Source organism: Phaseolus vulgaris, chromosome 8 (assembly GCF_051622355.1).
Source record: "Phaseolus vulgaris cultivar YP4 chromosome 8, ASM5162235v1, whole genome shotgun sequence".
In the NCBI taxonomy this organism is placed as follows: Eukaryota; Viridiplantae; Streptophyta; class Magnoliopsida; order Fabales; family Fabaceae; genus Phaseolus; species Phaseolus vulgaris.
Window position 1 is genome coordinate 8,346,628 of NC_143505.1, and position 17,649 is coordinate 8,364,276.

At 24.6% G+C, this 17,649-nt stretch overlaps 1 protein-coding gene across 1 annotated transcript; it reads right to left on the bottom strand.

The window, feature by feature from the left end:
* Positions 1-12,947: 12,947 nt before the first annotated feature.
* On the bottom strand, positions 12,948-13,941 carry LOC137826947 (uncharacterized). The gene is made up of 2 exons (XM_090293429.1): positions 13,560-13,941; positions 12,948-13,332 (listed from the first exon to the last, which is right to left on the bottom strand). The coding sequence occupies exons 1-2, from the start codon at positions 13,854-13,856 to the stop codon at positions 13,063-13,065; spliced, it is 567 nt and encodes a 188-aa protein (XP_090149555.1). The 5' UTR covers positions 13,857-13,941; the 3' UTR covers positions 12,948-13,062.
* Positions 13,942-17,649: the final 3,708 nt, after the last annotated feature.

Here is a 17,649-nt window from a genome sequence, read left to right on the forward strand (position 1 = left end):
ATCTATGGTGGTAATGGAGGAGCTTGCTCAAGCGCATCATCAAATGTAGGTGCCTCTAAGATGTATTTCACGTTGTCATTAAGACCCACAATGAAACTTTATTTGTGGATGTGGTGTCAGACTTGTTAGGTTATCCTTTCTCCATGACTTGTGGCACGATCAACTCCCCAAAATTCCTCCATCAAGTCATAGGGTCTGATAGGATTAACCCTTCATTTAACGATAAAACGGTTTTGCTTGAAAATAAACATGTTGAAGTACATTAAGATTTTCTTAATTATGGATGATGACAATATTTACTAAAAGTTCACACATTACCTTGATCAAGTTATCATAAACTTCATCTTCAGCCTCAAAACATTTTTTTGATTCGTTCCATACAAATTCATTAAGTCCACTAAATAGATCATGGACTTCGTGCCATCTATCTTTGAAACTCTTTTGCCTATTTGTGACATTGTTTTTTTATATTCCAACAAGCATCAACAATGTTACAATAGACTTAGATCATCTAACTTCCATCGATCATGTAACATAATCATGCCTCATTCACCATAGTTGACAAAAGTCGTAAGTTCATCTCCACAATCCATTTCGTGAACTCACGAATACATGTGAATGACTTTGGTACAACAATCTTTCCTATATTCATGTTTTACCTATTGCAAACACAACCCATCTAATAATGATAAGACAAGACATATATATAATTGGCTAAACAAGTATTTAGTTATGAATTGAACATAAAAGCATCCTCTCATATAAGTGCATCCTTCAATATTCTTGAATAATATATTGTTCTTTCCCACTCGACTATACATGTGAATTTTATGTTGAAATCACAAGTTGCGAATATATTTCGAGTTGACCAATCTTTTCTTTTGCGAAAACGATGAGCATCCGATTATGAGACATTCACATGTACACGAGTGCCATTTATGACCTCTAAACAATCCTAAGGGGTAAAAAATTCATAGTGTAATTAACAATTAAGTCATACATCATGTATGTCAAGTGAGACTTTAGTTTGTCACATTGTTACCTGAAGGTATGAGTATATTCAATTCTAGTCTCATGTGAATAATGTACTGATATTGTTAAATGTGCCCCAAGTATGACATCAACTCATGTTGACGACACTTTATTCTGGTACGAATTCCCTAATAGTGTTCGTTGCCACTTGACACATGCAACATATGCAATAATGCAAATGATTGTCAATGTTGCTACTTTTCATGCACAATTGTGTTTGTTGTTGTAAATGTGAAGTTAGATTCAAGTCCACACCAACAACATTATTATCGATATTATCCATCTCCCCGTCCTCAAAATACATAGACCAATGGTTTCATTTTCCATGTCAAAAATTAACATATACAACCACAAAAATTAATATGTTGTAATTAAGTAAATTTTATAGAAAATAAAAATTTAATTTAAATGTAAATATGTAATTTACATTTGTAATCTTTTGTATTATCTAATTAAATTAATTGTGTAGTTTTCAAAAAATTGTTATATATTTTTGCATTTAAAATATTCTACTAATAATATTTTTTTAAAACAATCATATATTGTTATACAAAATAAATTTGTTAAATTTTCATAATAATTAGTTAAATACTTATGATACGATATTTATTAATTAAAAATATGAAAAAAAATGTATTGAGAATATATATGAATTTTCATTTTTTTATATATAATAATTTATTATGTGGCGGAAATCAATTTAATAATGTATATTTTTATCTTTCGAATCTTTATATTAACCTAATTTGTCTAGAAGTACTAACCAAATCCAAAATATACACCTAATCAATTACAATGACATGCAAAAGTTCAAAGAATGCTTACTTGATGATAACACTAAAATTGATTATGGCAAGGTCAACGACAAGATAAAAAATGAAAGTAATCAGATCAACAAAGCAAGTACCTATAATAAAAGTCAGGATTCAGTCACTCGAATCCAACCAAAAACACTAAAAAAACAAGTGTAAAACAAAAACAAAACACCTCACTCCAATTTAACCCAAAACATTGCAAAAGTAGGTGCAAAATAAAAAATAAAACAACTCACTCTAATCCAACTCAAAACACTGCAAAATATGTGCAAAATAAGAAAAACAACCACTCCAATCCAAGCCAAAATACTGGAAAAAAAGTTACTTCAATCCAACCCAAAGTACTACAAAATCAGGTGCAAAATAACAAAAAAAAACTCATCTCACTTTAATCCAACACAAAACATTTCAAAAATAGGTGCAAAATAAAAATAACAGATCACTTCAATCCAACCCAAAATAGTGCAAAAATAGGTGCAAAAAAAAAAAACTCCTTAAGTATCTCAAGAACCAACTCAAATGCCAAAAAAACAACACAACCTGCATTAAATCATAACAATTCAGATAAATTTGTACACCACAACAACCAAATGTCAATAAAAAAATAAAACAATCATTGCATAACTGATTATGCTTCAAAATGAAGCACATAATTGATTATCTAATGGATTATGTGCTTCATTTTGAAACATAATTGGTTAAGTAAGAAGTTAATCCATTATCGTGGCATGCCTTATACCTCATGCACCCTTTGACAATGAAACCTTCATCACTATCACTTTGCACCACCAACTTCAGAAGCACGACCTCAAGCAAGAACGAAGTACGAAAGGACCACATCAAGCAATAGGAAAACACCATAGTACGAGAGCTCCAGTGAAAATAAAGAACTCCATCAATTGTTGACGCAAAAGATCTTGTTTTGATGAATCCAATTTGTCATGAAGATTTGAAAGTTGTGTGTGTCTTTGTAGATTTTGTTGTATCTCTTTACAATACTTTAAGGTCCAAGTTAACTTCAAAAGTTATTTGCTTGAAAAGTTTTGTTTTCTAAATCTGCTATATTTTTTTACTAAGTTGATTCAAGATTTAATCGGTTAAAATTACTTTTATTAAAATCTTATGACTATAGTAAGTATTTTTAGCAAATTGATTTATCGTATCAACAAGTTGAAATTACTTAATGTTTTTAAAAATTTGATTTTTTTTTTCTATTTTGTCTTTTTGTTTTTAGTGAAATCAACAAGTTGCTTGCTTTGATAAAAGGACTTGTTTAAGATATCTGTTGATTTCTTTTGACAAATGAAAATAGTTAGTTATTTCAAAAAATCAATTAAATGTTTTTAACAAATTTATGTAACTATGACTAATCAAATTTAATTTGATACAACTATTTTCATTAAATGATCAAACCGTATTTGCAATCATTAAAATCTTATTTAATGGCAAATTCAAACGCAATAAATGATTCCTCTGCAACTTTCAGGAATCTTGCATGCATGCATGCAACATTAAGGAATCTTTGCCAAAGTCTTTTGCATGCAAAATGAAAAAGGATAAGGGTAATTTTATCTTCTTCACATTAACCACCTGTCTTTCTGCTTTTTTTCTTCACATGAATTCAAGGAAGCCCACAACTCATCCTCTTGCAAGCATGCAACATTAAGGAATCTTTGCCAAAGTCTTATGCATACACAATGAAAAAAAGATAAGGGTAATTTCATCTTCTTCACATTAGTCACCTGTCTTTCTTATTTTTTCTTCACATGAATGCAAAGAAGTCTAACACTCATCCTCCTGCATTTTCGGGCTTTCATTTCCTCACAAATAGGTGGATCCAAATGTATATCATATTCGTTTTGTCATCAGGTAAACATTACTCATCCAATTACAAACACAATGTAAAATAAAATAATAAATAAAACAAATTAATTAGTTATAACCAAAACATTAACTATAGTAAAAATTATAATAATAAATGTTGAATTTTTCAACTAGATATATGAGACAACGATAATCAATATATAACTAGAGAGATTTATATCATATATCTTATAAGTTAATTTATATGACAAACTTAACATAATTGGTATCCAACGTAAGACGTGTTATATGAGTAAGAAATGCATGGCTAGAAACTTAAATTTTGATGGTAAGTTTATAAAGTTTGATAAGAATTCACATTTACCTTCTATTTAAATTTAGTTTTTTATTATTGTTCGGTGTTGGGAGGTGGGGATTGATGTTGTTTGTATCTATTCATTTTTGCTTATTTGTGGAGGGAAAAAGGGAAAGGGGAGAATTTTGACCCACAAAGGTAGGAGGAAAATTGATAAATTAAAGTACAATTACCAATTTACTCTCAATGAATGTATGCATTTACAACGATGGTGAACGGAAAAAAAAATTAAGACCAATGTTTACATTTTAGGAAACTTAAATTTAAATTAGAATAATACATAAAATAGTAATTTTAGAACATATATATATATAATAATAAGTTAGGTCATAATTAATTATGTATTAAGGGTTAATCCTTATGACTCAATTCATTATTGTATATATGTTCTAAAGCAAGGGTAATGTTATTAGTTTAAAGCAAGAAAATTAAAATATAGTAACACATGCTACACGTAAGCATGGATGATGTTTGTAATACATGCTTTTTTTTTTCAAATATTCTAACATAATTATTTATTATTCAAAATAGATTTTAAACATAGACTCTTTCTTCCTACACATGCCTTCTTCTGCCACCCCTACTGCCACCCCTACTAAATGTAAAAATACCGTTTTACCAAGTGCACATTAGTAATGAAATACTTAGATCATGCCAATTACAGGGCTATGCTTTTGCCACCTCCATTATTGCTGTGTAAAGCTTCCAGGGTTAATATTATTTATATCAGCACAAATGTATCTCACAACACAATGTTGTATGTCCACCATATACACATTATAAACATTTTTTCGATGTGTTGTGATGCTAAAAAAGTATTACACAACACAAACTTCTTTTCATTGTGACATTTATTTTGTTTTTTTTAAAAGGAGTTGGAGTAAAATAATTTGATAAAAGAAATCTTCATAAAATAATCACATATACATAAGATGACATGCAATAACAAAATATAACAATAAAATGAATTTTTTTTCAAATATATAATACATAATTAAAAATACAAACTACCCTTAAGTTTTCTACCTTCACTATATGCATATTCTCGAAATGTCTTTCTCTTGTATAGGTCTCATTACTATTTTATATCTTATAAATCTTATTGTAGATATCTCTTTTCTATAAATATGTTTAAAGATCTTGAATCATGTCCAAAATTTTTATATATACTAAGTAACTGTGTATTAATGTGTATCTTTATTCTTTTATAATTATTATTTATCCATATTTTTTTTATTTCTATCATTATTATTATTAATATGTATTTTTTATTTTTATCATTATTATATATATGTATTTGTATTTATTAAAATAAATTATAAATTCACTCAAAAATTCTAATTCATATAAATTTATGTGTTAATGTATTTTTTAAATATCAAACTATATCTGCCATTTTTTAATTTTATTATTATCATATGTATATTTGTATTTATTAAAATAAACTATAAATTCATATTGTAATATTTTAACTCATTGTAAATTTATGTGTATTTATAACTTTTAAATATTAACATGTGTATTCACATTTTTTTATTTTTATCATTATTGTATATCCACATTTTTTATTTTTATGACTACTATATGTGTGTTTTTATTTAATACATAATATACAATTTATTTTTATGATTTATATGATTAAAAAAAGTACAATATTTATCATGATTGCTAAATATTATAATTTATTTGATTTTCATACGAAAAATAAAAATTGAAATACAACGTGAAATAAATAAAAAATAAAAAAAGGCATAATGAAAGTGAAAGAAAAAAAATAAAAAGTTCTTTAGTGAGCCACAAATTTCCAGAGAAACAAGCTAAATAATTTATATATGTTTATTTATATAAATTCTTTTGCATAATACTTAACCATTTGGAAAACCGTTTTCAAAACAAAACAAAACTATAATATCATTCTTAAAATCAATTATAAAGAATATTACTTTTATATATAGATATAATCTATTTTTATTTATTAAAATAAATTATAAATTTATATTTTAATATAATATACAAATAATAATATTTTATTTAATTTTAAATATTAGTTTACATACAATTTATCATTTATTTAGATTATTGACATATCATAAGTATATATGATCCAAATTCTCTAATTTTTTTTAAAAAAATCATGTAATTTAATCATTAATATTAATAAAAATAAATTTTAAATTTATTTATTTTATAAAAAGTTAAATTGTATTGATGAGATATTTATGGAATTTTACTTAAATTCATATTATATTTTAAAAGAATTAAAGTAACTACCTACCAAATCACTTTTCAATTCAGAGTTGAATTTGACTCATTCTTTTCGCATAATAGATGTAACGTACATGAGTTCCTTTAAAATTTAATATTAACTATTTTTTTAATTTTAAATTTAAGTAATTATAAAATAACAAAATAACTAAAATAAAATAATAAAATGAAATATTAATAGAAGGATAAAATATGAAAAAATTCTGATTTTGATAGATTAAAAAATTTATAATATATTTTAAAATATTTTAAAGATGTACTGAAAATTAAGAAAATCCAAGTAGTATTTTGTCTTCTTTTTAGGAGAATACACAATGTTTTATTAGTGACACTTATTATTATATCCAATTTATAACTGTATGTTTTTGTTAATTGACCGAACAACTTCTACTTCTTTCAAACTTTGTTTTAATAAAATAAATTTATAAAAAATAAAAATCATGATTTAATAAAATTTACATATTATAAATTTTCATGGAGAATAGTATTTTCTACACCAATACTTACAAAATTAAATTTTCTATAATAATTATGTAAACTAAGTTAATTTGAGTGAATTTTTTTGAGATAAAAAAGTTACACAGTATTTATTAAAAAAAAATTATTATTTTTTCTAATTAAATTAAAAATATATTTTGTTATCCTTTATTTTAAATTTTACTTTCAAATGATACGGAAAAAAAAAACTTTAGTACCAACCAAAGGTTTTTATGTACCAATAATAATATCAAAATATATTAATTTGTCAAAATAATATTAACTATTTATTTTAACATATTAAATACATTATATTAAAATATCATTTTTATCCATGACGGAAAAGAAATGTTTTAACAACTTATATTTTAAATTAATAGTAATTATTTATTTGAACGTAACAAAAAGACTACCTTAATAATCATCACACTTTTCTATAAAATTCCAAAAATAAAAAATAAAAAATAAATAATAAACTTGTATCTATTAATTTTTTTTTCAAATTCTATTTGTTTTAAAAAATAAAATCTGGTAACGATTGTTGTTATTCTACAAATATTAAATATTAAATATACACATTTTCATATTATAAAAATATTAAATAAAAAACAATTTTAAAAAAAATAAATAAAAAAGAGTTAATGATTCAAGCCATATCACATCACATGAATGTTTACACACTCTCATTGATTCCATTAGAACTTAGATCAACACATAAATAATGATATTTTTACAAAAAGGTTGATTCAGATTGTTATAGTTATTGGAGAGGAGAGACATAAATACCAAATTATTATAAGGTAGAAAGGGGAGTTGTTATGACATAATAAAAACTCTATTTTCATGTAAGAGACAGGTAGTCGTCGGTGACTGGAGCATAATAGCGTGCATCAATGATCGAGTCACGAAGTTGCGCCTATCTCTTCAATTAGGTGTCAAACTTCTCCGAGTTGTGCATATTAAACCTTCTTTTCAATAACTTCAACGGAACCATTCATTTGTCACTCTCCAAATGCACGCTCTTATCCGTTGAGAGAAAACATTAAGAAGAACACTTCTCTTTCTTTCACCTTTTTCTAATTCTCCAAAAACAATTTCTCCTAAGAAGGTTGTGCGTTTGTGACTTAAATTAATGAGTTGAAGGGAAGCAGTTAAAGAGACTTAAAATAAGGAGTTAAAGAGAAGAAGAGAATCGTGAAGGTTAACAAAAAAGTAGAGAGTTAAAATATTTATGAAAGAGGGGGTTAGAAAGAAATTTTAAGTTATTTTTTAAACTCAAATTGTTTAATCAAATTAACATATTAGTGAATAGTTTTTTTTATTAGATTCTAACATATTATTAGATTCTAACGTATTTGTATGTATATATGGTATCAACCTTGATAATGTTTATTGTAATTCCTTTTAAATAAGAAAAAAATTATCTATTTATTTGATATTTTTGCAAAGTTGTTATTTTTCATATTATTTCTTTTTAACTATCATACTATCAATCATATTTATTTTATTAATTCAACATTATAACATAGATTATGAGTAATAAATATGAGATTGTTAAGTATCATAGAACATAAACATCCGAGTATCTATTTTTTATAATTGATAAAATATTAAAAATTATAAAAAAATATGAATGATGGATTAATGAAGAAATTTGTTAATAGCAATTTTTTTTAATAATAAAAAAAAAACATTCCAAAAATCAATCTTTATTAAAATTTATATTTATAATATATTTGTATTTATTAAAATAAATTATAAATTTACACTCTTAATATAAATATACGAATAATAATATTTTATTTGATTTTAAATATTAGTTTACCACAATTTATCGTTTATTCAGATTATTGACAGATCTTAAGTAGATTCGATTTCTCTAAAATTTTAAGTAAAAATCGTGCAATTTAACTATTCATATTAATAAAACCAAATTTTAAATTTATTATTTTTCATAAAAAATAAATTACATTAATGAGATATTTATGAAGTTTTATTTAAATATCTACTATATTTTAAAAGAATTAAAAAAATTTAAAAATTAAATAATAAAACTAAATATGTTAATAAAAGTAAAATGAGTAATTAATTGTATCCACTTAAATAGTAGTTAACAAATAATTTTTTTCAAATTTAATATTAACTTTTTTTTTAATTTTAAATTTAAGTAATTATATAATAATGAAATAATCAAAATAAAATAATAAAATGAAATATTAATATTAAAATAAAATAGGAAAAAAAGTATGTACACGTGTATATATATATATAATATGAAATTATACTATAAAAAATATAAATATACTCACAAGTTTAATTAGATAAAAAGGCAACAACTTTTTAAATTAAAATATTATCAATATAGTTTTGTCGTAATGTCTAAGATACATGTGATTTATAAAAAGAATTAAACTAATGTTCTAAGATATTAATAAAAAAAATCTCAATATTATAAATATTAGCATTTTTTATTATCATATTTGGAGAAATGTATTAACAATGTTTTTCTTTTAATATATTGTTTTTCAACGTACTCCTTTTCTTCAGTTTCATATAAATCTCACTAAAAACTTAAATTCAATTATTTATAGTAAAACAACACACGAGATCCTACTAATTATAAATATTTAACATGAAATTAAATTAATACAAAATCATTTAGTTATATATATAAATTTTAAATTATTAATTTTTGAAAATAAATTTGAATTTTGTTTCCCAATAATTTAAAGAATAAACAAATTGTACTATTTGTTTTTCTAAAACGATATGATTTTAAAATCCTATGGGCCTGGTTAATCTCTTTCACACTCAATCAGGACTGTTCTTCCTGCACCTCCATATATTTTCTCTCACTTCCATAAATTTTCGTATTTTAAAAAATATCTCTCTATAATATTATAATATTCTGAATTATGTAATCTGAAAGTTTATTTTTCAAATTTGTAATTAGCTTCTGAATTATATAATTCAAAAGTCCTTTTTAGCTTCCAAATTATATAATCTGGAAGTCTTTTTCCAAATACATATCCGAATTATATAATCTGAATACTATTTTATGGAGTGATACAAGAAGGATGAAAAAGTATTTTCATATTTTATATGAGAGTAACGGAAAAACCTATAAAGGTGCATGAAGAAACAGTTCTGAATCAGACCATAAAATGATCAAATACTCCAAATTAGGATTTTCTTCTCTCATCCCATAATATAAAAATAAAATAAAATTAAAGAATCAGTTCTAATATAACATTTTATACTAAATTTAAAACTATATTTTAAAATATATAATCTGAGATCTTTTTAAATCACGAAATCTAAAACTACTCAAAATATATTTTATATTACATAGAATTATATAACGATGTCATGAATTACATAATATTATTATAAATTATATATTTCAAAATATAGTTCTGAATTATATATTTTAAAATTATATTATAAATTATTTAGTCTTATTTTAACTTACACAATTCAAAATATATTTAGAATTACATAATATTTTTCTTTAGAATATATTCTAAACATATTATAACAATGACACATTGACATTTTTATATTACGAAAGTGAGTAAAAATATATGAAAATTGAGAAAGAAATAGATAAAAAAAGGAAATTATAAGAGAGATCAATCCTGTAAATTTAGCACAAGAGTGTCATATCACTAACTTCACATCAAACAATATTCATTAGGAAAGTTTTACACCTAAGAAATATAAGCATGATTAATATCCACATATAATTACAAAAAACGTGTTAAACAAGTTTTTCTATAAAAGCTTTCAGAAAAAAAATAACTTCTTTATAAGTTTTTTTACATAATTTATTCATAAATTAAAATTAATTTAGTCATAAAAGTAAAAATTAGAAAAATTATATAATTTTGATTTTTGAAAAAATAATTTTAATTTTTCTTCTAAAATAGTCATAAAAAAATTAATAGAAAATCTCATAGTATCTATAAAGTATGATATATAAGTGAGTGAACCTTATCTAATTAAGTTAATTTTATAGGTTTAATTAGACTCAAATTTTACTTTCTTAATATATTATCAAAGCTTATATGCTAAATTATAATATATCATATTCTTAGTCTATACCAATCAGAATTGTTTGAAATTCCTATGGTAAATCTCAATTGTACGTCAACAAGAACCCAATCAAAAATTGAGTTTCTTTACTTGAAAAGTCGTCCTCAAAATGAACCATCAATTCTAATACCCGTGTTAGATATTTTAAGAGAGAATTCACTAGGAAAATTCAATACTAATAAGTCACAAATCAACCTATATAAGAGATTACGACAATACTCCTAATCCAAAACTTTAAAACAATGAATTTGTGAGTTTTTTTTTTTTTTTTTTATATGTTTGATGTTTTCATTTTTACTCAATGTAGGACTCAAACTCAAACTTGAATTTTCTAATAAAAGACCTTATATTGATTAGATATAAGAACAAATTATAATATATGAATAAATGCAAATCTCATCTTATCAAACTCATTTTATGAAGTTGGATTAGATTAAAATTATAATAAAAATAACTTTTACTATCCTCGTAACATCTTACTTTATCTTCTCATTTACATCTTAATAATATGTTAAATTATAACAATAATTAATGTTGAAACTAAAGTTTTGTTTAATAGAAGAAGAAAAACCAAGATTCATTTGACATCCCTTATATTTTTCTTACACTCATCTTATAACTATATAAATTATTATGTTATTATAATACAATATTTTATTAAGAAAGGCACTTGTTAAGTAGATGTTTTTGAGAAATAATAGAGTCAAGATATATTTTTTCGGAGATAATACATATAAGAAGTAGGCGAATAAGAAAAAAAATAGCCGAGAAGGTGACTATAAAGAAATTTGTTTGATTGAAAATAAATATAGGGAAAAAATAAAAGTAAAATATACAATAAATTATATATCCATATGTAAGCATTTGATTTGTTATCTTTTTTGAAAAAAAAAATGAAAAACTTTAAATGAATAAGCAAATGTTTGTTTAGAAACATTTTTAGTCTGAAAATTCCGTCAAACGTGCTTTCTAAAAGAGATTCCAAACATGATACGAATATACACTATTCAACTAAATAAAACAATACAATTACACAGAATTTGGATCCTCTGCAGCTGAAATTCTCTGCTGTGCAAAATTATAGCCCTTCATTTGTTTTGTCGTGGATGATAAAGAAGAGAATATGATCAATGACTAAGTTATTTTGCTCCAGAGAATCTCTGCTGAATTATGTATGATGTGGATTATTTACTGACAAAAGTGACCAATCTCAGCCATATATAAACTTTTAGTAATCATGGTGAATTCTCAAGGAAAAACTTATCTAAATGACTTGATGCTAACTACTGAATATATGTTATGCAAAGAACATTAGGAACAATGATTTTATGTTCTTCGTTAGACATGAAGAGTTGATATAATTAAGATTACAATTACTGCTGAACTTTTAACGAAAATAATTGAAGCACAAGATTAGTACAACATGTCATTGATCAAAGAATTTCAACTTTCACTGATATAACTACTTTGTTTGTCATTTCAATAATCTAGATTATGTTAGTTAATCCAAGCAATTAATCTAGTTAATTTATTTATCTTACTACTAACTAACAACAATTATAATCCACCAACACTTTGGTAGCAGTATCAGCAAGCTTGGGAAGCAGCAGAACAAAATGGAGTGATTTGATTAACACAGCTTAATCAGCTATAGTTCACACAGATTAGTGCTAATAAAATGGAAAGATGCAGATGCAGAAAACAATCTGTGGGGAAAGAAAAGTGACTTAACCTTGAAAATAGTAATGAGACTAAATCTGATCTATTCACTGAAACGAACTGAACTGACATTAGCTTGGTCACATTTTGATAACTCCAAACTCTGATCCTTCATGCTTAATTTCCTTGTTGAACAGATATTTACTCACAATCAAATGGGAAAACTATATGTACCAAAGTCAACATGAAAAACAAATGTATTTAAGTGAGCACAAACATAGGTTGAGAATGAGCAGATACAACAAACACCATACATTCCTTAACCATATACAAAACAACAAAATACATTCTATGACCATAGCTCCACACAACTCCCACCATGTTTGTGTAAATATATTGTTCATCTTTAAAACAGACACAGAGAAGAGCGAGGAAAAGAGATAGTTTGAATTCCATATTCTGTAAAAAGATCATTAGATCTGTGAATCAAAGTGACAGAAAGACAACATAAAAAGCTTCCTCATGAACACGAAAACATATCTACCAGAGATTAACCACTTTATTCCATGACCTTCCCATGTACTCCCAATAACTATAATTAAAGTCAAAATTAAAAAACAAATAATAAAATATTGTTCCCACCACCCCTAAGAATGTTACCAAATTCACAAGCTTTGCTATCTTCATTTTCCAGAACAGAAGCAACAAATACCCCACAAGCATCACGATTCCCCTCTGACCATTCTTGCTGATAGATCGAGCCACACATTCTAGAATCCCCATAACCCAGAAGCCAATACGAAGTGGGTCCTGCAAGCATAGTGAACTCAGCAGAATTAGTCCTACTCCTTATCATGGGGTAGTGAAATTGAAAATAAAAATTGAACCTTGCCATCCATATAAACTAGAGTTTAGGCATCTACTAATTCAACCCAGAAAACTAGTGTATTAGTATATATTATTTTGCAATATTAGTAAACTACATGGGATCTATAATAGTGTATTAATATAACTGATAAGTAACACACATTATTAACCTTTAGATATGGAACATTTGATTCCTTCTTTCTGGGCAATCTGGGTCGAAGTTTGCGGACAATTTTCATGAATTTGGTAGTGAAGAATCCTGGTCGGTGTGCTGGTTGTGTGGGGTGTGAAGCGAATGTTAAGGCGAATTTAGGAAGCTTGAGGAGAATGGAGAGGCGGAAGAAGGAGAAATTCCAAGTGGGTTTGTAAGTTGCAGCGACGAATCTGAGTCTGAAGTTGAAGTTGTTGGCTTTGGCAGTGACGTGGAGTCTCCATGATTGTTGTTGTTCTTGTCTCTCTGATTGCATTCCAAAAACCACAGTGGAAAGATAGTACAGTACCACAAACAGTAGCCCTGTGTTTGGTCTCCAAGGAGCCGTTAGAGGCTTTCAGGTTTTAAATGGCTGAGGAATTGGGATTACATGGAATGAAGGGAATTTCTTTTATGAATAAAGTTTATTTCACAATTTAATAATAAAAAACTTATCATTCTACAGTATTTTTTTAAAATAAAATATTATGTTATGATAAAATAATATTTTTTAGATGTTAAATAGATAAAACTAATAAAAACACTACAAGAAAATCATTAAATAAAATCCAGTTCTAGAGAAAAAATAATTAGTTGTTATATTGACTAAATTAAATACTATTTTAGAGATTAAAAAAATTATTAATTTTTAAATTAGTATCTAATTAGGTACTAATATTTTTTTAACAAATTTAGAATATAAATAATTGGTAGTTAACACCTAGGTAGGTAATTAAATACCAATTTAGAAACTATTTATCAATAATAGAAACTAATTTAGAAACCAATATTTTTTTAGTCTCTAAAATGATTTTTAATTTAGTCACTATATCAACTAATTATTTTTAGTCTCTAAAATTCATTTCTATCTAATGATTTTCTTGTAATAGTACTACATTCTTATAAAGAAATTAACAACTATCAAACTTGATTGTAAGTTTAGGAATCTAGTCTACCCTCATATAGATCATTTTAACTCTATAATTTGCTAGCTCAAATGATAACTCGTTACTCAAGCGGAAGTACTTTTCCTCAAAGTGAAAAAGAGAGAGAATAAACTTTTTTCTCTTATGTATTATATCTCAAACTAGAAATTTTGATAAAAATAAATTCTTTTTTATATTGTTGAATTTCGCTAGAGTGAGAATTGTATTGCTTAAATGAGAATTGTATCACTCAATTAATTTTTATAGGATGAAATTGATGTTTTTAAAGTAATAAATGTCATGTATATGCGTATATATAATAGATTAAAAAAAAACTTAAGATGTTATTTGATTAATAATTTTTAAAGTAATAAATGTCATGTATATATATATATAATAGATTAAAATAAAACTTAAGATGTTATTTGATTAATAATGTGAGATATAAGGTGTTTTATTGATGTAAAATTGTGAATATCTGAGTTTGATTGATGATAAAATGTGAATATGATATATTGTATATGTGAATGTGTGTGTCATATTAATGTGATGTTTTGTGTGTCAATAGTTATCAAAGAGGTACCATTAAGATGTTCAATAAGAATTAAATGAGGAGATTGATTGAGATATTTAAACTCTAATGATACACTAAGTCAAATAGACAAAAATATCATATGATGAGAAAACTGATCAAGATTTCGTATATTAAATTGAGGGTGAAAATCATCAATACTCAACTATAAGTATAGATATTACTCTCTCATTTGAGATTGTTAAAATGATCTACATTAGAGTAAGCTAGATTGCTAAACTTCCATCAAGTTTGATAGCTGTTAATTTCTTTGAAAGAATGTAGTACTAATATTTTGGGATCAATTTATCTTTATTTATTTTATATGAATGATTGATGTGATTTGTGATAAACAATTGTTAACAATATCCATATATTTAATTGAAATATTAGTTTTCTATTTTTTAGTTATGTTGTATTGTATTTTTTATATGATCATACAGAAAAGATATATTTAGAAAAAATAAAATTATTATACTTTTTTTATTATGAAGATATTATTAGATTTCCTATAATTATATATATATATATATAATCAAGAATTTTGATGTTATTTTTTTAATTTTTGTATATTTTTTAAAAGGTTTTTAATAGGTTTAAGTATTATAAATGGTTTATGTTTACAGTGGTTTAATTATTTTTGAGGCTGCATGAAGGAAATTAGTTTCTATAGATTAAGAATGTCTTTGCTAAGAAAAAGAAGCAAGTTATTATTTTAACATATGATAATTTTGGCAAGATTTTGTCTTAAAGATATTTGACGACTTAAAAAAACATTTATAAGTTTTATTTGTTATGTATTTGAAATTAGTATAAGATATTTAGATATAGGGAACGAATATTATATTGAATACCTTTAAAATATTAGGTTCATGCAAGCTTAGGTGGGAATTGGAAGGGAGTTGGGTAAGTTAAAACGACATCTAGTAGCCAATAATTGCAAGGTGGAACTGTTGATATGATACCTAATATAGCTAGTTTATGGGTTAATGTATGACATTTCCATGTGCAATCCACAATCCCTTCAAGGTTTTACATGCATCCTTTTCAATGCAATCCAAATACTTCAATAAAGATTATCCACTTTCATATTACACTATATTAATGTAAATATGATTTATTTTCTCACTTCCAAACACCAATTAAATACTATTTTATTCGTATTTTTCTTCAATTTAAATAATAAGAACATTTTATAGTATATAAATAAGTGTAAACTTCACTTTTTCAGTCAATTTTATAAAATTGAGTTATACTTAAAGTTAACTCCTTAAGATGGAATAAGTATCATTTAAATCATATCTTAATTAAAATTTGTTAGATTTATCATATCACCTATTATCGAAGGAGACCATCAATAATTAGAGATGATGTCATTTCATAGTTGTACTTAAAATTGAAGAATTATGAAGATACCACACTTTGAACCCAGTGGATTGAATGAGACTGGTTGTTTAATGTTTTATTGAGTTTGGTTTGATTGTTTCCTTTTTTAAGTTGGAAGGTGTCCCTTGGTAGGAGGTTGGTAAGACGCTAACTCTTTATGTATAAGGGTTGGACCACCCCTGAAGTGGTTCCTATTTATTTATTTTTTATTACTGATAAAAAAAAATGTTGATAAAAAAAAACTTTAAATATATTAATATTAATTTAAGATAACTTATAAAAAAAAACACCATACGAGATATCATGAAGTTGGCCCATTAAAGATAACAGGTAGCAACATCATTTTGGTTCACATGATCGCTATGTATAGCTAACTTAAAAATTGGTAATCTTCAATTCATTTTCAATGCATCTCTCTCTCAATTAATCTGCTAACTACGAGTACTCTAGTTATTATGTAAATTTCTGGAATTATTAATAAATTTATCAAATGTTTGATAAGAAATATTTAGTTTATTTAAATAAATAATTTTAAATATGAAATTCAGTTTATTAAATATATGGGTCGAGTTTTATAAACTTGACTTTAAAAGGTAGAGATTAATTGATTTTATGCGTGTTATAGTAAAAATGTTAATTTTGAATAAGAAAAAGGTGTAGCTAAGTAAAGTATTGTTTTATCTTAAAATAAATATCCTTACTTAACTATTACATGATTTTCCCCACTGGTTTTTCTTTGTCATTTAACGTAATTTTGTTTATTGAATTAAATTAATACATTTAAAAATACTTCAAGACCTTATTGGTTATATGGAATAAAAGTAATCAAGTTATAGAATCCACATTTAAATTAAACTAAATAAGTTGAATTTAAATCTTAAATTTTTCTTTTTGAAACAAATTAATTAAACTTAAAGGTTACTTTTGTCATTTTATGTATCAAACTTAAATTATACCAATTCTTATTCATTAATTTATACTCTAATTAACTAGAACCATTTTGTATTGTCTTACCTTAAAAGTCAACTCAATTTTCGTAAAAATTGTATCTTCAAACCAATTATTAATCTTAAAAATAATTTTTAATTGAATTTTTAGTTTGATCCATGTACAATTTTGTTTATGAAGTATTTTTTAACTGATTAAGTCTTTCTATTTTAAATTTAAAAGTTGATCATTTTATTAGT